This window comes from Crinia signifera, chromosome 6, assembly GCF_055691185.1.
Source record: "Crinia signifera chromosome 6, ASM5569118v1, whole genome shotgun sequence".
In the NCBI taxonomy this organism is placed as follows: domain Eukaryota; kingdom Metazoa; phylum Chordata; class Amphibia; order Anura; family Myobatrachidae; genus Crinia; species Crinia signifera.
Window position 1 is genome coordinate 162,714,828 of NC_139222.1, and position 24,917 is coordinate 162,739,744.

Genomic DNA, 24,917 nt, shown 5'->3' on the forward strand with positions numbered 1-24,917 from the left:
GCAGTGATAGGCTGTCCCCAGGCAATGTTGACACTCTGGCTTGAAACGTGTTCGGGTTGAAACGGTTTGACTGCTATGTTGAATGAGACTTAACCGGTATTTAAAACGGTAATCTGCGGCAATGTTAAGGCTCTGACCCGTTTTAATTACCGTTTTAAAATACCGGTTTTTAAAACGTGTCGGCGATGTGAAAGTGGTATAAGGAATGCTTTGTCTCTTTAATGGGTTGACATTCACTTTGGACAGTATAGGAGTCATGTTTAGTACACACAAAGGGGTATATACAATGGAGCCGGCGAACTCGAAGGAAAGCAGGGTCAATAGGTCACCGGCAGAGTATTCACTTGCCATTTCCACCTCGCTGGTTCTTTTCAGCAAGTGCGGCCGCCAAAATAGCAGTGCTCACCACAAAATGCAGCGTGCCCACTGCATTTGTCACAAGCCTCGCCGTTCCGGGGAATGCCTGGCGAGGATTTCCCCAGTACATTGAATACAGCCGGCGAGGGGGTTAGATGGCGAGGATGGCTTGTTTTCGGCGATCCTCACTGAAAACAAGCCATCTTCACAGCACAAACGCCCTCGCCTGTGGCATTGAATACCACCCAAAGCCTTCCACATAGTAATCAATAAATCACTATTCGAAGATCCACCTTAACTGTATTGATATTCTGTTTTACGATGTGCAAATAAACACAGAACAATATTTTAAACATTTTTACCAAGATCATTTTTTTTTTATTAAATCCAAATTTAATTTCATTTTGTGAACATAGCCAAAGTGCTTTAAGTTGCATCAACACTGATGGATGCAACATTTATTATGACCAATACCATCATTGCTTTAATATACATATACAAATTACTACATTCACAAAATGAATCTCGTATTTTGCTGAATTTGTTAGGCAGCTCACTCTCATAACAACAAATGTAACTGTGCAGAGAAGGGTGTTTTTCTGCAGAATAAAATTCATGTTTAACTTAATATTCACAGAAACCGAGAAAGAGAGGGTACTATAACATGGAGTGTGGGTTGTTTAAGGATGTAGTTTCAATTAATGTATAATTCTCTAAATAAGTTTATGTAATAGGGTCAAATTTTTTTTTTTAAAGTCAAGGCGAAAATGCAGAGAAGAAAACAACTACAAAATCGCTTTTTGGGGGGCATTCTGTCATGTATGTGTTCAAAATTAGATATAAATTAAAATATATATTATTTCTAGAAGGTGAATTTGGGGACAATCCCTTTCAAACTTAACCAAAATCAATACATAAAAAAATGGTACCATTTTAAAGATTCACGACTGTTGGTACATCCTGACAGCCGTGACCGTGGCGCATTTGCATTTTGCCTGCCTGCATATGGACAGGAGGGATTCAATGGCCCACCTGTCAATTTTCAAAAAGGGGGCATGTCTTTGTAAACGTCCGTGGATTGTCAAGATACGGCCATGATCGCAACAATACGGTTGTTCTCAGCAAGATAGGCCCAACAGCTTGTAAAGTCGGGCCCATTCTGTCGATCTGCCTCTTCAATGCTGTAAAGACAGCTTTGAATAGGCCTCCGCCGCTATTTTCCCCCATCGGAAATAGTGTCAGGGATTTAATAGCCCCCTAAATTCTCTACTTCTGATGGTTAATTTAGAATTGCACATTGTATTGTTTGTTTACAAATCGAAGTTAAAAATGTACAAATATTCTATTCTAGGCATAGAGGGTTATCTATATGGTTCATTTGCAAAGGCAAAATTTCTTCTCAAATGGACAAAACCCTGTGCACTGCGGGGGGGGGGGGGTTGGGGCAGATGAAACATGTGCAGAGAGAGTTTGATTTGGGTGAGTTATTCTGTTTCTGTGCAGGGAAGATTCTGACTGCTTTATTTTTACACTGCAATATACTGTAGATCTCACATTGAAGTAAAGTCCCACCCAAATCTAAATCTATCTGCACATTTTACATCTGTCCCCCCTGCAGTGCACATGGTTTTGTCCACTTGAGAAGGAATTTGCCTTCGCGAGTAAACCAGAATAACCCCCTATGCCTACAATAGAATATGTAGTATTGGGGTTTGTTTTTCTATTAACACCTCTGACAAAATCACAGTCTGTGCTAATGCATTTACACAGGTTTTTTTTTTTTTGGCAACCAGGTTGATCTGCTTTGTAAAGGATTGCAGCTTAAAAAAAATAAAAAAAATAAGGGCTTCCCGCACCTTCATTAAACTAGGATCCGGGCCATGACATACACCCCTAAGTGTATATAAACTGTGTTCTCATACTAATATCACAAAAAAAAAAAATAAAGAACTTAAAATGTACACATATTTAACAGGACCTGCATGCTAACCAACTGAAAACTTTTGCCAATCACAAACGGCAGGATAGATAGATAGATAGGATAGACACACACTTTACACAAACGACTTCTGCCCAGCATCTGATCAACTCAGATGACAAATACTCAGTAGCCGAATGGCCTGGACCTACTTAAATACACTCCATGTCATAAGCACCTTGCTGGTGTTGGGTTACTTTAGACTACCTTCTATACCTTTGTTCTAGAAAGATTGGTACCTTCCACTGCTGTATCCAGTCTACCCCAAGCTTGTTTAGCATTTAATCCTATTGCCATATCAAATTTATTGGTCAAAGCTGTTGATGGTTGGTGGCTTTGACAAACTGCAGCAGAGTAAATGGGCCCATACACCTGCACTTGGCGATCCTCCGAGCCCCCTATCTGCCAGCACCACTCTTCTGCCGACGGGATGTGCCACACAGCAGGCAGCGTTGACCACATTTTGTCGGGGGATTATGTTAAAAACTCCCAATTACTCAATCCCCTTCAGGATCGGAGAATCTGAATTTTTTTTTCTTAAATCAAGTAATTTTTATTGATGAATTTTGTATACAAATGAAAATAAAAAATAAAATATTGTACAAAAACAAAAAAAAATAAATTAAAAGGAATATACAAAAGTGCACTGCCTATATATTTGTCATGGGTGTGACATCTAGTTTAACAGAGTTAAGTAGGTAGTTAACATGAGTCTTCGAAGAGAGCATTGGAAGGCAGTGCATGGAGGCAAAGGGTGCCCAGACAGGGTACAAACCAACAGGAATGTAAAGTAAATCATGGGGAGTAGCCTTGATTATACAACGGAGAATTCTGCCAGAGGCCCCAGATCTTGTCATATTTGCTTTCACATCCACGTTTAAAGCACATAAAGCATTAATGGGAGAGGGTGACACTGACAAGCACAACCCACATGGCATGAGAGGGAGGGTCCAGGCTCATCCATGTTCTGGCAATACAAATACGAGCTAGAGTGAGAAGATTGTTAACATATAACCGGAGATGGGTAGGTAGAAGCTCCTCTAATGCTGCTTTCACATTGACTAAACCAGGTATTTTGAAATGGTATTTAAGATGGGTCTGAGCCACTAAACCCCTTTCACATTGCAGGTGCAAACCGTTTTAAATAGCATGTAATACCATTCACACATTCAACCCCCAAGGAACACGTTTCAAGCCATAGATATAGAACCATTCACACAAAACGGATCTGAAATGGATAAGACGCTGTTTTTTAATCGTTTAACAAATACTGGTATTTGTTAAACGGTTCAAGCGCCCTGGAGCTTTCACACTGCAGCTCTACCCATTTGAAAAGGCTAAAAAAACGGCAATTTACCATTTAAGAGCTGCAGTGTGAAAGGGGTATATGAGAATCTGAAATTTTTACATATTTAAATATCCTCAATGCTCAATTGGGATGGTCATGTGATTCCTACAATACACACTGCAGGTATATTGGCTCCTTAAAACTACCTCCTAGATCTTCTATACAAATAAATTACAGGCTACTGCAAGCAAACAGATATTTGCATTGCAAAAAAGGGTAATTTTGTATTTATTTCCTGGACACGACAGCCACTGTATTGTGTATAGCAGGGGAGGGATGATAGGCAGTCCTGTTGTGCTGCTTCCATGCAAGAGGAGACATCAGACTAGTTGGAAGGGTAATCTGAAGCTGCCTGAATTGCCAAGGGATGTTATATTAGGCACCCATCCATCCCCCAGTCCTGTTAATAAACCCTGTACCAGCTATGTTATGTTTACAATGCAGTGACAACCACCATGAAATATGCACGCAAGTTTTTGTTTTCCTCTCTTCCACTACACTTCAACAATTTAATACTTGAAATTTACTATGATTGAAAAGGTTTTAGATCACCTTGGGGTGGGATTATTCTAGGGCTCTCCTTATTCCAGAAGAATGAGATATTGAGTACAGGTAATAAGAGGATGGAAGGCCAGTAAGCCCAAAATTGGTTAAAAACGCTCTGTTATCTGTAAACACTCTCCACCAGCTGACCAGGGTAAACAACCATAAGCCCCATATGCGATCCCCTTTGAACCACCCGGCAGGATTGCATACGATACATTGTGGAGATCATTCTGGTTGATGCTCACCCTTGCAAATTTTTTCATTATGTAAACTATTGTTTTGATTTTTATCTATTAATTTTTAATAAAATCGGTCTTCATTTTAGCACAGTCTTTGCTATTTGTGTTGGTTGTTTAGTGCCCACACGCAAGCTGGGAATGGATGATTATGCAAAACATCCATTCACATGAGTGCGGCGTGTGAGCACTCAGTTGACTCGCAAAGCTAAGAATTTTGCAGCTTTGAGAGTGAACCAGAATTACCTCCTGTATGCGTTTCTTTAGCATACGATCTATCTTATGCAATCGCAGCAAGGCCAGCATGAACAGATACATCTATAGTGTAGGTCTTGCAGTCTCTGGACCCGATCCAATGCACACATGCAATTTTTTGGACTTATCCTTCAGAATCAGATAAAAAGTGCCCAAATTGCGCAAATGTAAGGGAACCAATACATGACAAACATAGCAATAAGTTGCAGCATATTTGTCAATATAACTGTTGTACTGTAGGCTGTGTAGAACATGCACATAATGTTGGTATAGTCAGAAAACAAATTTGTTACAGGACAATTACTGGGTTCCTGATCAGGAATTTACTTAAGACTTTCTGGTTTGGATTCTGAAACCTAATGCAATTGTTTTATTGTTAGTGTCCAGGGCTTAATAAAAAATAAGGTACTTGTGTAGTTTCACGGCGCCATGCCTCTGAGTTCCCTTGCGGGGCTCGCTTCGCTCGCCCACGCTGCAGGCTCGGTCGCTCGCCACGCTATTTAAAATCAACTCCATGCCAACATGGATAGTGGGGGTATGAACTAGAGCATAGTTCTTCTAGAGCGTAGAACCCGGAAGTAGCACAGCGCCGTGAAACTACACAAGTACCAAAAATAAAATTTATATACATGAACACTAGACTGGAGAACATGCGTCTGCAACACACAAGGGTCCTGACTCTGGTTTGATCAAGTGACTGACGTTGCATGACTACAGCACCTGCCCTCATTATCGGCCATCTCCATCAGAAACAAAAGTCAGACTGACTTATTTGCAAACTGGATACAAAAAAAAAAAAAAAAAAAAAAAATTAGATTTTTCACTTGTGCAGCCGCATGCGAGGGGATGTGTGTGTGTGTAGGTGCATGCAAATGCAGGGATTCGCGCAGTAGTGTGGCGAACGTTCAGTTGAGCGGCGTTTACCTGTTCGCCGCCCAAAAAGGAAAGGTACAATGTAAAAACAAATGTCTGGTATGGTTCAAATGTGTTCTGATTATGTTGTTAGCTTATATTTTCTCTTTTTGGGGGGTCATTAATGACGTGCTGGAGCGTGTACAACAGTGTTTTTCAACCAGTGTGCCGTGGCACACTAGTGTGCCTTGAGCTGTTCTCAAGTGTGCCCCCACATCTAGAGATGCCCAAACCCATTTACAGCCACCAACAGTTTAAATGTTATTTACTGGTCTCTTCTTTTCATGTAAAGGGCCAATGTATTTTATTTTAGTTACCTGTGGGGACCAGTGTGATTGTTTTTAATGTGGGGGCCAATAGGTTTGTTTTTCTCCTGTGGTGGCCAATGTGTTTTGCCCTGTGGGGATCTCAGGGTGTGCCTTGGCAGTTTTAAAGTCTTATTTAGTGTGCCGCAAGGTAAAAAGGTTGAAAATCACTGGTGTACTATAATGAGATTTAAAAAAAAAAAATTGTTGAGAGTATATGCTCAAAGATATCCTTTAAAAATGCGCAATATTGTTTAAAAAGTATGTATGAGGCTTATGTGGCAACACTAAGGAAGGTTGTTACAAATTACTTACATTTAACAATTTCTACAGATAACATGTAACTTTGATGAGACTGCCTGGTGTGTGAATCAAATTATTCATTTTTTTTTTCCTTTTAACTTTCTGTCTACTTAACATAGAGCTGGAATGAATCCACTTTTATTAAAATACATGTAAAAATAAATAAATAAAAAAAACAAGAAGTAGGCAGAACATCTGTGACATCACAAGTTGGACAGAAGTAGACAGGTCTGATGAAAAAAGTTGGTTAGGTGTGTGGGGTGGTGTTTTAGTTGGACAGAGAAGTTGGACGGTTGGAGCAAAGTTGGTCTGACATATGGCAGGCATTAGCAATGCCAGAGTACTAGCAAGTATGTTGGAAATTAAGGTCATGTATTATGGATGAAAAAGGGCATCTGCAGTAGCAGTTTCTTTTTATTTTCATGGTACAGATTATGCATTTAATTCAAAACAACGTAGTTTAGTTTCTATTCTTTGCAGCTCTAAGTAATGGTTTTGCATTCACCAACTAATTATATTTGTACCAGAATGCAAGAATAGAAAAATACTTTGCTCATCTTACAGTCTGCTGTATATGAATCGATAATACCAATGCAGTGTTAGATTCCATTTGTAAAGAGCTTCTTGGATAAAAACAAATCTGTGGGGCCAGAGAGTTGAATACCACCACATGCACTATTTACAGAGTAATAGGTCGACATGGAAAATCCCACTATGAGTTTTTCACTTTCATTTTTTTTAAAGATGTTTTCTCATACAAATGGACAAGATTAGATTATAATATTACCCGAAGTATGGCGAGTGAAGAGTTTTGCAAGGAGGCACAGTACACCTATAATATGTCCATGTCGACATACACAAAAAAAAAGTGAAAACTCATGTTGACCTTTTCTATGTGGATCTAGTGCTTGTGTTGACCTTTTCACCATGCCAACCTTTTTCGTGTGTTGACCTTTGGACCAACAGTGGTCGACTTATTGACTTGTTGACCTTATGACCCATACTTTTTTTACTCAGTAGTCAAAAAATAGATTGGCTATAATTTAGCTATATTATATGAATATTTACAATACTATAATACTAATAATGTGAACTCTAAAATGGCTACATTGAATTATTATACACTAGCTGAAATACCCAGCGTTGCTTAGGTTTAAAATTTCACCACATTGTAAGTAACGGTCAACATTTTAAAAAGTAATTGGTAGTTCTTCCAATACACCATGTGGAGACTGCCCATTAACCAGATGCCCCAACACCCAGCTTTCTTTTCACTTCGGTTTTATAATCACTCTACTGCTGCCCAAACACTTGTGAGATATTGCATGCAATCATTCGATTTCAACCACATTTGGCTGATAACACCACTGACCCCCGCCACCCACTAGTGCTACTTCTAGCGCTACGCTACAATGCCATCTCAAGATGGCATGAGATGAATGCTACTGGAGGTTGTGTGGGGGTCCTGAATATGACAAAAAATATGACAAACAACGAGTTTTACTAGTCGCACAGGAAAGGTAATTCAATTCGGAAAAGAGACCCCTCATATGATTATAATTTGTATATATTTATCATAGTAGGGACGAGGGTGTGCTACCACGGGACACTGGTTGAGAACAGAGAAACAGAAGAGTGTCTCTGTGTGGTACACCAAAAAAGGAGTTGGATATTAAAATAAAACCTTTATTAGTTAGTGGTAAAATGTAGTGAAATAAAATACATATAATAAAAAGGATATTGCTACCCTCACAACGTGGACCCCCACACTCCCAATGAATGCATGTATTCACTATAATAGTGATTTCAAGAATGTTAGAGAGCTGTCTCACTTGATTATGCTCCAAATAAGGAGTTAATGCGTTAAAAAAAGTCAGTGCCATATTACTCAGGTCACCCTTAAAATTTGAGGTAACCAACGGTGTTGGAAAAATTCCCAAATACAGCCCCCACCCGGTGGAGATCTAGTATATACGGATAGATTGGGTATTGCTACTGCATCCAATCGATATCAGCGTAGGCCTAGATACCAGATAAATGGCTGAGTATAGCAGCCGCCGGGTAGGTGAGGAAGCACGGTACTCTGTATGGAGTTACCGTGTAATCTGACTGGTGTCAGAGTACCGAGGTCACAGTGGGGGACGTCACCCACTGCGCTTCTCAGTCGCATAGACTGTTCGGTCCGGAGACCGTTCGCACTCGCACTGGTATAATTAAACTATAGGTGTATATTCACCTTATACACATAAGTTGCAGGTAATTTTATACAATATTTTAAACAATGTTTGAGTACACTGAACTATCAGGAAGCAAAAAGGAGCAACTATATCAGTCACGCTCAAAAAGTTTTAAAGATTGAAAACACATTTTGCAAATTGGACTTTCAGTTATGGGCGACTCAACCTGTACAATAATTGTTATCCTGAAACAACATTGTCCCTGAATGGCCTTAATAGCTGCAGTTTTTTATATCAATGTTCCCCCCTAGAATATTTTGCCAGCCGAGTGAGTCTTCAAAAAAAATTATATATATGACCATCAATGCTTTATAGTGTATGTATGCAATATAGCAACGCCTGGTTCTGAAGCATAATAAACCTCATTAATCAATAATTACTTCTGAGAGAAAAATACTATAAAAATCACCCCAGTAGGGTGTAAAACCTGAAGCAACTGTGCCAATTACAAGCTACAGAACGGCTTGTACACTCTGGCTGCCTGTAAGATATTTGCTATTCTTACTTTTCTTCATTACCATTTCACACATAGTAAAATGACGACAATGTCAACCACAATCTATTGATGTATTATGTAGTGGACAGAGAAGCTATAGAATTCCCCTTTTCTCTAAATAAGGCACTTGTTCACAGCACGATGCGCCCTCTGCCGTAGTGTACCTAAAGAGAAGCTACCAGCTCTGATAAACTGACCTTCTCCTTGGGAATGAGATGAGTGATAAGGCACAGCCTTGACTATCTGAGAACGTAAAGTGCTTTAGAAAAAGGCTACATTTAAAATAAATTACAGCAAAACTACTGTAATGTAGAAAAAACATGGTTACATGTAGATTTACAGGCCAGCTGTTCCGTTATAGCAAAACTGTGGCAAGGCATGATGGGACTTGTAGTTTCACAACAGCTGGCAGCATAGGCGAATCTAGAATTATGGTAATGGGTGGTCCCAGATCTAGACATAACAGTGGGGAACTTTGCGCGGCATAGCTGCGCTGCTAAAGGGGGCGTGGTCTCATGGGAAGGAGGCATGGCATCACAACAAGAGGTGTGGTATTACACTTTAGACCAGGGGTGGCCGGACTTTTGTTTCCTGGGATCTACTTTTTGAACTCTTACTTACCGGAGATCTACCGGCGTCAATATGTTGGGAAATCTTGCAAATTTAGGTATTATCGTTTGGTTCACAGGATGGCACTCTGTATTAAGATGGTGTATCCGGTGCCAGGAACATACAAAGTAGAATAAAGAAAGCCCTTACCCCCCTTGTTTGCAGAAGGATAGGAACGGACACTCGAATGGTAGATGAAGAAAATAAGAGTTTATTGTACAAACATAATTGCATAAACAGACAGCTGTAGTTTTCATCAGAGGTGAAATCAAATTTAGGTATGAGATGACTTGCACTGCATGGCATCAGCAAGCTTTGAATACTCAGGGCAGTAGGTACTCGTTCCTAATCGTAAGCAGGCGTCAAGGTGGTCATCAGTTAGACTTGATCTGTATTTGGATTTGATTATTTTCATATGCGAGAATGCAGACTCACAAAGATATGTGGAGCCAAAAAGTGCTGTTATGTACATGGCACTTTTTCTTAGGTTAGGATATTTTTCTTCAGCAAGAAGCTTCCAAAAATTTCCTTCAGAAGACCGGGCTTTGATAAAAATATCATTTTGCAAAGTCATTATTTCATCTGCAACTGAAGAGGTGTCCATATGAAAAAGAGAGGACATTTGGGATGCAATATCATCAATATCCTTGTCTGTACCAAAGGGAAAAGACAAAAATGTTGCTAGCGGTTCAAGAAATCTGAAGTCCTTGAAACGTCTTTCAAAGTCTGATTGGAGGTTTTCAATCTGTTCCATATATCTGGAAATGGCAAGTTGCGAATGTTCTTTTTTTTGAGCATCTAGCTCAGAGAGAAGATTTTTAAAGTCACGCAGGTTGTACTGCTGGAGACGCACACACAGCATTTTCAGTTTCTGCTTAAAGAAGTTAATAGACCCAATCATTTCAACAACATTTTTGTCTTTACCTTGAAGCTGTATATTCAGTTCATTTAACAGGGCTGTGATGTCTGTTAAAAAAGCTAAATCTAGCAGCCACTGTTCGTCATCCAACTGCCTGTATTCCACATCTCTGGACTCTAAAAAATCTTTGATTTCGGGTAGTAGTTCTTTAAATCTTTGCAGAAATGCACCTCTACTTAGCCATCGGACATCAGTGTGCAATAAAAGATCATTATGTGGTGCTTCATTATCTTCAAGTTGTGATCGGAAGAGACGCCTCTGAAGACTTCGTGCTCTAATTGAATTTACAATTTTGAGTGCTATATCCATGACATCAGCCATATTTAGCATTTTACCACACAAAGCTTGCTGATGAATTATGCAATGATAATTCAGGAAGTCAGGAAATGTTTCATCATGTTTGCACAGGGCAATGAACCCATTGGTCCTTCCGGTCATAGACGGTGCTCCATCAGTGGTTATGGAAACAAGTTTGTATATTGGTAGTTGTGTGTCCTTTATGTATTCCTTGAAGGCCTGAAAAATGTCTTCCCCTCTAGTTTTTCCCTTTAGTGGCAGGATTTTTAGCATCTCCTCTTTAGCAGACATATCTTCAAAAACCATTCTAGAGAATATGCAAAGTTGTGATGTGTCTGTCAGGTCTGTTGACTCGTCAAATTGCAGAGAAAAGAAGACACACTCTTTTTGGTCTTTTTGCAACTGCTCCACTAAATTGTCAGCCATAACTTCACAGCGTCGCATCACAGAATTTCTGGAAAGCTGGATATCCTGAATAGAAGACATAATCTCCGATTTGTTTTTAAAATCTTGGAATAATACATCTGCTGCCTCTAAAAAAGCCTCTTTCACTATTTCTCCATCTTGAAAATTTTTTTTTTTCTTTGCAAGTATGTGGCTGACACGCAATGATGCAATAGTAGCTGCCTTTGATTTAGCACTAGGTCTTGTAAAAACTGACTGCTGAGTGCCAAGGTGCAGTTTTAGCTGGTGAACTTTCTTCTTCCGCAATTCACTTTTAGGAGGATAATCGGTGTCAAACTTATTGTGCATGGTTTTAAAATGCCGTTCCAGATTCCCTCTTTTTGCAATTGCAACTTTAGAATGGCAGATCAGACATACACATTTTGAGTTTGACATTGTGAAAAAAAAGTCATTCTCCCATTCAGAGTGGAAATAGTACGTTTTTGGCTTCTTGGCATTTTGTGCAGTACTCATGGTGATAGCAGGCTCCTAGGAAACAAAACATCATGATAAATATCAGTCCCCACGTCATATTAGCCACCATAGCAGCACACTCAGTGGATATACTTACCAATAGTTTGCCTGTTCTTCCTTGAAGACTCTCGTGGAGGTGATAAAATGCTCCTGCACTGTGACCGCTCAGACTTGTAGACAATGGCTTGCCTTGCTCAACCCTGCACCTCAAAGACTCTGTGACCTAAGTGACAACACATTTGGGCACCCCTGAAATTATACTGCACACATTTGGGGTACCAATGGAATTATACCGCATACATTTGGGCACCCTTGGAATTATACCACACACATTTGGGCAACCCTGGACTGATAGGGGACACATGGGGGTACCAATGGAATTATACCGCACACATTTGGGCACCCTTGGTACAGCACACATTTGGGCACCCTTGGTACAGCACACATTTGGGCACCCTTGGAATTATACCACACACATTTCGGCACCCTTGGAATGGTACAGCACACATTTGGGCACCCCTGGCTGATATGGGAGACATGAGAGTACCAATGGAATTATACCGACATGAGAGTACCAATGGAATTATACCGCACACATTTGGGCACCCTTGGTACAGCACACATTTGGGCACCCTTGGTACAGCACACATTTGGGCACCCTTGGAATTATACCACACACATTTCGGCACCCTTGGAATGGTACAGCACACATTTGGGCACCCCTGGCTGATATGGGAGACATGAGAGTACCAATGGAATTATACCGCACACATTTGGGCACCCCTGGCTGATATGTGACACAAGGGGGTACCAAAGGAATTATACCGCACACATTGGGCACCCCTGGCTGATATGTGACACAAGGGGGTACCAAAGGAATTATACAGCACACATTGGGCACCCCTGGCTGATAGGGGACACAAATGGAATTATACCGCACACATTGGGCACCCCTGGCTGATATGTGACACAAGGGGGTACAAATGGAATTATACCGCACACATTGGGCACCCCTGGCTGATATGTGACACAAGGGGGTACCAAAGGAATTATACAGCACACATTGGGCAACCCTGGCTGATAGGGGACACATGGGGGCCACCTCCCTCCATGTAACAACCACCATAAATGAAAAAGGCACCTTACAGAAAATGCTTGCCTTGTTAATGCTTGCCAGATTTTATGGGCCCTACTCACGGAGAGATATTCAGCCACTTTCTGAGCGATTTTACATAATCGCTCAGAAAGTGGCTTACTATCGCTGTGTGTGTGTCCCACACTCAGCTCAGATGCGCGGCCCCGTGCGACCCCGATGCATAATAGTCCTGACTATTATTATCGCTCAGAAGGCCCACACATTTCTGCTTGTGTGGTGGCCTCTGAGCGATCAGCCGCCCGAGTCCTGCCCGGCAGCTGTCATTCACCCGCCATGAGCTCAGACGCCGGAGCGCATTGAGTGGGAGCAGCATTTAACTACAGTGATGGTGCCGTGGTGAGCACCCCTGCCCGAGTCCCCCCCCCCCCGGCATTGGCAGCACGGCAGGCACCCCAGCGGCAAAGAGGAGAGAGCAGGAAGAGCGCTCCCCGGGCCGTGCACAGGACATGGAGCGGGAGGAAGCGCTGCTGCGGGGCATCTCTGATACGGGGCATCAGCTGTGTGGCAAACAGAGCCGGCTCCTACCTGCAGGTGAGTGCACGGAGGGGGAGTGGGAGCAGCGTGGAGAGCACCACCAGTACCGCCCGGCACTGGCAGCACTCCACCTCGGCGCACCAGCGGCCGAGTGAACACTGCCAGGAAGGGAGCAAGGGCAGTGATGGTGCAGCGCTATGTATGTGCTGGGGTGCATCGCTGGCTGGGTATGTGCTGGGCTCAGCGCTGGGTATGTGCTGGGCTCAGCGCTGGGTATGTACATCTCTGTGTATGTAGGGCCCTTTAGCACCCCCCCCCCACCTCATTAACATGAAACAACATCCAATTTGCTGGGTTATATATGTGCTTTGAAAACAGTTCTCAGTTGTTTATTCACATTTTCTAAGACCCTTATGTTTGTGGCACAAACATAAGGGTGTTAGACAATGTGAATAAATAACTGAGAACTGTTTTCAAAGCACATATACAGCAGCCCCTGCAAGTGGTGACACACGATGTTCACCTCTCCATAACGCACGCACCCCCCCTCACCCCTCTCCCCTCACCCCCCTCCCCTCCAGCACAGGTCAGGAGCCGCTTGCACACGCTGATGATACAGTACCTTGCTGGATGCTGGAGACGCTCTGCCCGCTCTGCCCGCACAGCCCGCTCTGCAGTCTGCTAACTCTGCAGCTCCCTCCTTCTTCAGCGTTCCCAGTCCTACACTGAGCCGATGCGCCGGAGCGCGGTGACGTCATCCGTGCACCCGCGCCGCCGCGCAGTGCACCACTGGGAACGCTGAAGCCCTGAGAGGCTTCAGCCAGCACACGGGCAGCAGCAAAGGGGACTGGGCACAATACCGATCGCGATCTACCGGCGGAAGGCCCGCGATCGACTGGTAGATCGCGATCGACCTTCTGGCCACCACTGCTTTAGACCATACACAGTAATGCCCATTACACATTTTAGCAAACTCCGTAATACCCATTACACATAAAGCCACACACCGTAATGCCAATTACACATAAGGCCACACACCATAATGCCCATTACACATTGCGCCACACATCATGATGCCCATTACATACTATATAACAAACCGTAATGCCCATTGTATATTTGCCACATAAGTGTTGCTTACCTACGTGCTCATTGCTAGGGGGTTCTTGCTTGATGGCACCATAGTACCCATTACACATGATGCCGCACACCATAGTACCCATTACACATGATGCCGCACACCATAGTACCCATTACACAGGATGCTGCGCACATAATGTCCCTTACACATGATGCTGCACACATAATGCCGCTTACACATGATGCTGCACACCGTAATGCCCCTTACACATTAAGCCACACATTATGTGTAATGCCCCCACATACCGCCACTTGTAGCGTCCCTTAAGCAATGCCCCCAAAAGTGCCACTTACTGTAAATCTTTATATGAGCCTTCGCTGCTGCTGCAGGGAGAGATGGAGAGCGGTGCAGCTGCTTCTATGGGGAGAGGAGCAGAGTGCAGCGCAGAGCACGCTCCCACTCCCCTCCTGGTGTCCCCTCTAGCTGAGTGGACATTTTAAATATTGTGCGCACTGTTGTTGTGCGTGACGTCGGGGGAGCACTCCGGGCACCAGCATCACATGATTAAAGGGGGGGCGGGCTGAGGTGAAAGCGGCAAGAAGAATTGGAGCGGAAGCTGCAGGGGTGACAGTCATTGACAGCTGGGCAGAGAGCAGGGGGCTGCCCGGCTGTATTCAGAGCACTGCAGGTCACGGCTGTTTGAAATAATATCCCTTTCACAACAGAAAATGCAGGGATTTACCCGGGAATATGGTCCCAGGATCATGCAGGGACATTCCCAGGCTGACCCCTTATACACCAGCCTAGTCCCTGCATTTTCTGGTGTGAGGGGGAGAGACAACCACTCCCCTCTCCCTACCCCCCTTTAACCAACCAGCTATATCTTCGGAACCAACTGACCCATTTACATAAGTAATATCATATGAAGAACTTTTGAGTTGGCTTAGAATGATTTTGGTCCCATGAAACAGGGCTGTTTGGTTCCAGAGAAATCTGCCCTCAAAGAACATAAACAGTCATGAAATTACATTTAAGAAATGAAAAAAAAAAACGTTTAACCTCAATATCCCTGGAACCAATTAACCCATATGGATCCAGCCTGGTATCAGATTGAAGGCCCAGCGATTTGGGTTCGTCTGAGATCAACCTCGAGCTTCAGTGATGCCGAAGGGGGAACTGGCAGCCATTGAACTGGGTGGGGGTCGGATTTAGCGGGTCCCATGTTATCCAATAGGGAAAACATTCCAGCTTTGCCTGGCCGTATATCTCCGGTTCCCAGGGGGCTAGAGACACGGGGCTGGGCTTGTTAGAAAGCCCCATCCCTCAGCTACAAAATGGGCTAATGGGTGGTCCTGTGCACCCCCGGACCACCCCCTAGATTCGCCTATGGCTGGCAGGCCATAGAAGAAAACTATATTTATGTAAAATTTTGTCCCAAGTCATCCTTTCTGACCCATGTATGGAAATACCAGTCGCTGATGCAAAAGAATTACACTTCTGCTTACTGTACATCTCGTGTTTCATAAGTATAAGATACGAGCATTACAGAAATCCCTTTTCTCTCTCATCATAGACAGTAGACAATCCATTTCTGAAGAGATCGTGCCTTTGTAGACTGTGGGCAGATATGCATGTAAGCAATGAGAAAGTAAGGTGTGCTTTCTTATTTGGCCAGATCACCTAGTGCATGGGTCTTCAAAAAACTACAAATCCCAGCATGCCTTGCCACAGTTTTGCTATAAGGGAGTGTTAAAACTGTGGCAAGGCATGCTGGGATTTGTAGTTTCACATCATCTGGAGGGCCACAGTTGTGAAGACCCATGCGTGTAGCCACCTAAAGATAACAGAAGGTCACTAATACAATACTCTACAAAGTTTTCTGTATGAAGGCAGAACTATAAGCTTGCAGCAGGGCCCTCCTACCTCCATGTCTGTCTGTTGTTACCCAGTTTGTTTTATCACTGTTTACTATTGTAAAGCGCAACGGAATCTGTTGCGCTATATAAGAAACTGCAAATAAATAAATAAATAAATAAACTATGGAATTTAAATTTTTTTTACTTGTGTTTATGTGTGTTCGATGGTCACTTTATCCTACCATATTGCTGCATGTGGGGGGAAAAAAAAAGTTTAGGAAAAGAAAATCTGTATAAACAAGCACTTTCAAAATAGTAAATAAATGAAAAACATGGACAAAATAAACAAAGAAAAAGTTTTTACTACTACTATTGGGGGGAAATTCAATTAGAGGCACAAATAAGGTCCAGAATAAAAATTTCTAATAAGTGATCTGTTTTTGCGAGTGCAAAAAAAGACATCCATAGGTCTGGGAACTATCCAGTGGTGGGTTTGATCTATGGGCTGCAGCCTCCCCAGGTAAAATCTGCTACTGTGTGATACCAGATGCAGTCTATGAGATTGCAATGGCTAGTTCTTGGTGACTGGCAGTGACTTCCTATTGGAAGTCCAACCTGCCAGTCACTCAGAGCAGTCCCATTGGGAGGTGTTTCCTCCATCCGGGATGCCTCTAAGGCAGGGCTGGGCAACACCGGCCCTCCAGATGTTGATGAACTACACATCCCAGGATGCTTTGCATTAGTTTTGCTATGTGACCACGCTGAAACTGATGCAAGGCATGCTGGGATGTGTAGTTCATTAACATCTGGAGGGCCGGTGTTGCCCAGCCCTGCTCTAAGGGCTGCTTCGGGGGCAGCCCATAAAAACATGTTCAGTGCATGCAAAGTACCAAAGACAAAACTGCACCTTCGCCAGGACTGTGAATATGCTCTGTGGATTGCTTTCAAAGAAGCCCATAGGAGGCTGGGGGCCAGCACATGCGCAATACCGCCAAAAAGTACCGGAACACGCGACGGTCCTCCGACTGAGGTCGGGATCAGCGGGCATCGGGGACCATTAGCTGCGGAAGCGGAGGGGGGGGGGGGTGACATCCTGGCATCCCCCCCTCCTCCACAGTGGTAAGAAAGCCACTACCCGGTATATATGCATTTTCAGGTGAAAAATAAGCAAGCTTCTATTTAACTGCTTGGAAAAAAAATTGGGGGAAAAATGCAGTAAAGCCTGAGCCTGTGTTTTGGCCCTAAAAATGTTTTGCCCTTAATTGAATTCTTCTCTATACTGTATGTTGCAAATATCTGTTCCAGGTCAGTCTGCAAAACTGTCTCTAGTGTCAACCCTAGTACACGCTAAGCAAAACAGAATATGTTCGGGCAGTTCAGATCGTGATATCGCCTACATCACTGTACTGTATGCTCAATATGCATACTGTCACAGTTACAGGCAATGGCCCTTATTCTGATCGGTGCGGATATTCCCGAATTCTTACGGTGCGGCCCGCACGCCACGGTGTGCTGCCGCGTGCGGCCATCGTCCGTAGAAACGCCCACGTGTCCTCCGCATTCGGACGGACTCACTCTTTAAGAACAGGGCGTGTTTACGGACGACATACAAACCATGCGTGTGCGGGAGAAACACTCCGATTCTGCACGGTATTACAGAGTATTACAGAGTATGCACGGGAATACCGCATCCGAACGGGAGTCAAGCGGTGCTTCCGCACGTAAGCGGAGTATTTACGCCAAACAACCCACTATTATGTCTATTCTGCAATACATCACATGACCCACTTATTCAATTACCTATCCTCATACAAAAATGCTTATTTGGAATTGGAATCAATTAGATGCCAATATATCCTTACAAGCATGCCTAACACATGCATTGCACACATTAACCCTTACAGCAATTGAAGTGCAATGGTTTCAATTAAAGCACTGACAAGCGTCCTATTAGTGAGTAATGAGTAAAGGAGTCGATTCTATTGGGTTCAGGTGTTAATGCTTGTAGTCATTAGGCGGTCCGTTCGCCTACCGCAGGAACGTGTGGTGTCCGCAAAGCAATAGTAGCCTTTTGGACACCGCACATTTCTTCCCTTTTTGTTCGCGTGCATTCGGAGTGGTATCCGAATGCACGCCCCCCCAACATAAGTGTACTCCCCCGTGTCCGCCCATGTTTCCGCCCCGTTTTGCCCACTTTGAAACTACGCCCATGTGTCATTCCGCATGACGCCCATAATACGCCCATATTTCCCGACTGATTGCGGTGAACAGTTTTGTACGGGATTTGCCCGAACAGGTACGGAGTCAAGGCGTGGCACATGCGCGTGGCGTTCTCCACGCATGCGCAGACGCCGTAAAGACGCGATCCGAAAGTATGCGGAAAAGTACGCGTCAATCAGAATAAGGGCCAATGTCAGGTTTGATGTGCTACACATTAAACCTGAAGATATCTCTAGTGATATGGTTGCATTGCCTTGTGTGTATGCTAATCAATACCCTTACCGACATCGCCTTCATGCCATTCGTTCTAGTGTCTACAGGAGCAACTAAATGTTGTTCAGTCATTAGCAAGATTGCAGTGTGTTTGTATGCTCAGTTTGGCTAGTTCTGGAATCAGGGGAAATCGTCAGTAATGTCCGAACGATTGGAGGTTGCTACATTGTACCTAGCTTTACTCTAAATCAGGGGTGGGGAACGTTTTTTGTGCCAAGGGCCGTTTGTATGGGAAAAAAAATCCTTCGGGGGCCATATGTAAAAATGTCTCTTACAAATTGTCCTGCTGCAGCCGACCCACACTCCGGCGGCTGCCGCTGAATAGGACTGACAGTCTCCAGTTGCTGTTGATTAAGAGGAATCTTGCGAGAACTACCGACCTCTCGAGAGAATTCCCCTTTACTTGACTCCCGGCAAAGCCGCCTGGTGGGTGGGAGGGCCACTCAGATGGCTACGGGGGCCGCATACGGCCCCAGGGCCTGAGGTTCCCCACCCCTGCTCTAAATGGTGCCTAGGGCCTGCACTGTTCTTAACTTTTGGTTGCATATTCTATATATCTACAGTAAACAGGACCCCATACACAACTGCAACTTGTCTGAGCCACAAGTCGCATCACATTTCCCTTGAACTCCCCCGGAAGCTCTTTCATCTAATTATGTTCTTAATGTGTTATTCTTGCATGCAATTTATTGTATGCGATAAATCCGATGGACTGTACTATAGGTGCTAGCAAATACAGATATCTTATGCAAATTGCATGCAAAATATTGCAAGCGCTGCAATTCTGATTAATTCTATGTGCAGCAATTCTGATCTCCGACTTGGGGGTTTATTCTAGTTCATTCTTTCTGACAAAATCCTTCTTAGATGGACAAAACCATGTGCACTGCAGGGGGGCAGATGTAACATGTGCAGAGAGAATTAGATTTGGGTGAGTTATTTTGTTTCTGTGCAGGGAAAATACTGACTGCATGATTTTACACTTCAATATAGATCTCACTTTGAAGAAAAACCCCACCCAAATCTAATTCTCTCTGCACAAGTTACATCTGCCCCACCCGCAGTGCACATGGTTTTGTCCATCTAAGAAGGATTTTGTCAGAAAGAATGGACTAGAATAACCCCCTTGATGTGCATGGGACCGTCCATTGGATTGAATGTCAAACACATGGGATTTTGCTATCCGTCGGAATCAGATGAAAGGTCAAATCGCACTAGTGTATGGCCAGCTTAAGTTAGCTAGCTTGAATTCTACATTGGATTTGTTAAAAAAAAAGTCATGGTGGTAAATAATCTTATTATGTCATAATGTTGACAGTAGAGGACAACATTGTTCAAAATGCAGACAGGAACGCCAAAATGTCCACCCATGTAAAATGGGAGACAGATCTGGGTACTCCTGCACAATGGCGCCGGATCTTCCTATCATCCTATACAATGTCCTGGTGCATCAACTACACAGAGATGCACATCAAGCTCATCAACAGACTTTATTTGACCCAGACCACCTGCACACCTTCTGGCCCTCCTGTTCCAATCAATGCTGGCGGTTGTGTGGCTGTGTAGGTAACCTATACCACATTTTCTGGTCCTGCCCCAAAATCCTGAAATACTGGTCTAATGTTTTCAATCTAATCTCTACTGTTCTTAAGTCCACTATTACCCCTGACCCATCCACTGCTTTATTTCATATATACTCCCAAGAGGTCTTACCTGAGAAAAGATTTGTCCTAGGCCATATACTCATTGCCGCTCGGGCAAACCTAGCACAGCAATGGAAACAGCCATCCCCCCCATCCCTTTTGCAAGTTATTCTGAAAACAAATCACCATTTCCTCATGGAAACTAACTTCATTCCATTTTCATCCATACCCTCCTCCCCCCCATATATGTTGGCTCCCATGGCACATATACGTTACAGAAGGAGAGGGTGCCAAATTCTTCTCACCCGCTTCTACTACTGAACCACCATAGTTCAGATTGAACGAACCCCCAGAAGCCCAACAATAATAGGGCCTCTTACACATATTTATATATGCATTTTTACCCTAATTGTTATAAACGCCTACATTGAGCTATGTGGTACGATGTGTAACTATTGTACTTTGCTAATTCTTTTAACAGTGATCGCTCTGCGTAGTGATATATTTTACACATTATATTGTCATGTATCTTGATTATATTTGATGTTTGCAATCCTCCCCCCCTAATGTCCCTTCTTTCTTTTTGTACCCCGTATAAAAAAAAATCTGTTATAATAAAAACTTATTGATGGTAAAACAAAGAAAAATGCAGACAGGAATCATGTGAACATCCTGAGAATGTCAGCATTTTCACAAAGTTGACATCTAAAATGACAACTTTCTCAGACTGTGGACACAGGTTTAGCTGTTTGTGGGAGGAGATCAGGGGTCGTTCTAAAGGGAGAGAACTCTTTGAAACCTCTATACATGTCCTTATGTGAAGGCTGTGATCTGAAAGATGCCACTCGCTGCACAAAAGGTGTAGATCAATGACTGCTTGCCCACTACAGATGGTATGATGATGACACCAATTTGGGTAGAGATTACAGATGGTATGATGATGACACCAATTTGGGTAGAGATTATGAACAACTAAATCAGGCATGGCCAAACTATGGCCCTCCAGCTGTTGTAAAACTGCAAGTCCCACCATGCCTTGCCACAGTTTTGCTATTGAGGAACACTAAAACTATGGCAAGGCAACAACAGCTGGAGAGCCACATTTTGCCTGAACTAAATGGATACTGTCAACATGCAGCATTCTATGTATCCAACTGCATTATAAATTGAAACTCAACTGAATGGATTATACCATTGTAAATACCATATACCAAAAAAGAATACATGCTTTAAATGTTTCTGTTTTTCTAGGATGAATATCAATGACTGACAGCAGCATAACTACTTAAAATATATTGTTAGATTATAAGCCAAAAAGTAGTGTAGTATGTGTTTGGTTGACATTTATTTAATCAGTTGCTGCATATCATATACATACAAAAATGTGCTCCAAGTAAATAGCACCAGAAAGCATCAAATATACACTAGCAAAGTCTATAAAACCCAAAATACAAAGACTTTTTTTCTATGTTCCTCAACAACCAAATAATACAAATGAAAATGACCAAATCATCCCCACATTTTTCAGTTACAAAGAATCTCATGAGTGAATATTAAAGATAATAACTTATTTAGACAACATTGCTGTCAAAACAAGTGAATGCTAAATGTATCATTTTGTAGCCAAAACAGCACACAAACAGCATATTCTAGCATTTTGTGGTAAAAAAAAAAAAAAAAAAAAGTTCTATCACAATCAAAACTTGAAAAAAAGAAGGAAAACACCAAATAAGTACACTACTGCCATGCTCTAAAGTTCCTCTATGACATAGAAATGGCAACATAATGTTGTGATGGGTACAGCATAATTAAAACAGCCACACATTTACATCTGATCATACAGTGTAATGCTTTACAACAATATTTGAACACAATTTCCCCATGAACACGAAGGCCAATAATTCAATGTGTCAAGTTTTCCAGTCAAACTTTCTAAAGAAGTCACCATATAGGTGGCCGGGATTACATTATCACCAATGTACACATTACCTAGGATTCTCCACTAGTTTACAAGCAAATATGTCACATTCCCACGTGACGCCATTCAGCCAAGGTTTACGTAAGGGAATACAAAGCCTATTAACCTTTCACCCAACAATCTTGGGATTAAACTATGTACAGTCATATCCTAGCCAGGCGCACATACTATTTATACATGCACATTTACATAATACTAATTACACATACACCACACACACACACACACACACGTCAAACTGCTGACAGGCTACACGGGGTCCCTGGCTGTGTTAATTTGGCACTGTAACCGTGTACACTAATGACACACTGTGCATGAGACGTATACATAGCGCGGTACACACACACACACACACACGCACATACACCCTGCCATGTATATAGCGAGGAATAGCTGAGCCCCCGCATCGCCCCACACCAGCTGGGTACCTGGTCTCCTCTCCCCCAGTCTCCCGCTGGCGATGCCGGTGTAGGACGGGTCTCAGCAGCCGTCTCTCTCCTGTCACTCGCCCGATGCTCTATGTTCCGTCTCGGGAGCCACAGGCGGTGGGGGCTTCGGAGACACCGAGGGGGATCCAGGGAGGACGGAAGACCGGGCAGCAGCGCCAGGACAAGGCGGAATTCTGATCCGGAAAAGGAGACTCTGCGCTCGGCGGCTGGCGGAGGACAGGGTACCGGGACTGCGCGCCTCTCCCCCGGGACACGTCCAGGTTTCGTCTCCTGGGCGCTGTCACCTCCTCCCCGTGTGCGGGGCCCGGTGGCGATGGGGGAGGGAGGGCTCCCCTCTCCGGTGCGGTGGAGGGTGAGCGCTCGCTGTGTCCCTCCGGCTCCTTCTCACAGCGTCAGCGCGGTTCCGCAGACGTGATGCAGAAAATGGGCAGCCGCGGCCATTTTGTTGCTAACTGACAAGAAGCCAACAGAGGGGCGTGACGAAGCAAATTAGTTGCTTGGCTGCCAGGTTTTAGGAGACCGTCATTGGTTGGTAAGTTTCCAAAAAAGGTGTGGTGCCTGGTGTGGGCGGGGAATCGGGGCGTCGCGAGCTAGTTGGTAAGAGATAGGTAGAGAGCAGAGCGGGGCGTGTCTGAGTGGCAGGCGCTGCGCACCGAGACGGGGGTGGAGCTGGGTACAACAACAGCCCTCACTCCTCCGCGCCTCCCTGAGGGCGGCTCGCAGCTTGTTTATGTTTCTTCCAGATGACAGCTCTCACAGATGGGTGATTGCGCATGCGCGCTGTGGTATATAGTGAGGGAGGGAGCAGGGGTGACGTTGATCGGAGACTAGTCACAATTTATTCTTGAGCCTGCTACAGTGTGACCGCAGGCGCCGGCTAGGTAACTTGTTTCGGAAGTTCTCTGATTTGTTCACGCGTCTGGGGGTAGTCTGCTCGGGTCGTTGGGTCGACCCAATTTAGGTCAACATGCATTGGATTGACAGGCCTTAGGTCAACATCTGAAATAGGTTGACATTGCTAAGGTGGACAAGGTTGCGAGGTTGACACAAGCCAAAAGGTCAACATAAATTTTTCATTTTTTTGACACTCCTCCCTTGCATGGCTCGCTGTGCTCATCATGATCTCAGCTCATGTTCGTACATGTCGACTAAAAAAAAAAAAAAAACAACCACATGATGACCATTTGAGTGTAGAGCTAATGCTAATGCTAATGCCAGTCAATCAGCTTTACCAAATTGTTGATCGTGCATACACATGAAACGATTTGAACACATAGCAAAAGATTGGTCCAAGCTGTAATCTTTCTGCATGCATGAAAGTTCATAGACATCTCTTAAAGAGCGGCGGTTCCACACATCGGCATCAATATTTTTCATACACACACGGAACGATTCGAGCGATTGGTCATTCTGAGCAATTGGGAACACCCACATCATTTGCCAAATCTTTCCATGTGTATGCACCTTTAAGGCCTCTACACACGGGGCGATGGGTGCCCCATGCTGAGCAATGTGTTGACAGAAATGCCATGCACCAGCAATGTGTGCTGAGCGATCAGAACACTGGCTATGTGACTAGATCTAGTCAGGTGATAGCGATGTATGGGACCGCAAATTGCCATTGTTGGGGAGTATACACACAAGGCGATGTGTGCTTAATTTCTAGTCAGAAATATATATATTCCCTGGAGACCATTCATATAGTTATTGGTGGGGTAGCAACCCAAATAGGGGCAATGTTCTCCAATATCTAAAGCGTGAGACAGAGGGTGCACTCACAAGGTCTGAATATTTGCTCAATAAAAACTATTAAAATCATATAACATAAGGGCCAATTCAGACTAGAGATGTGCAGGCTCTGATTTACTCTGATTTCAAAGCAGGATCTTATTGGCTATGCCAAATCACATGCCAGTTGTTGACAGTTGATAGCCAATAAGATCCTGCTTTGAAATCAGAGTGAATCAGAGCCTGCACATCACTAATTGAGGGGTAGATCTATCATTGTGCGCTATGGGGTATATGCGCTATCCCCGTGCGCTAAAGCCGGGGATAGCGCTTCCCCTCAGTT

General features: G+C 43.6%; 2 protein-coding genes across 3 annotated transcripts in view; both read right to left on the reverse strand.

Moving 5' to 3' along the window:
* TNRC6C (trinucleotide repeat containing adaptor 6C) overlaps positions 1 to 23,224 on the reverse strand; it is a 128,277-nt gene extending 105,053 nt beyond the window's left edge. Inside the window, exon 1 of one of the 2 annotated variants that reach the window (XM_083147868.1) lies at positions 22,826 to 23,224. The gene's annotated coding sequence lies outside the window, so the exon portion shown is untranslated. The remainder of the gene's footprint in view (positions 1 to 22,825) is intronic. The other variant, XM_083147867.1, reaches the window with a different exon arrangement.
* On the reverse strand, positions 9,548 to 13,158 carry LOC146007130 (general transcription factor II-I repeat domain-containing protein 2A-like). Its single transcript, XM_083145503.1, has 2 exons — positions 11,814 to 13,158; positions 9,548 to 11,731 (listed from the first exon to the last, which is right to left on the reverse strand). The coding sequence occupies exon 2, from the start codon at positions 11,714 to 11,716 to the stop codon at positions 9,857 to 9,859; it is 1,860 nt and encodes a 619-aa protein (XP_083001629.1). The 5' UTR covers positions 11,717 to 11,731; positions 11,814 to 13,158; the 3' UTR covers positions 9,548 to 9,856.
* Positions 23,225 to 24,917: the final 1,693 nt, after the last annotated feature.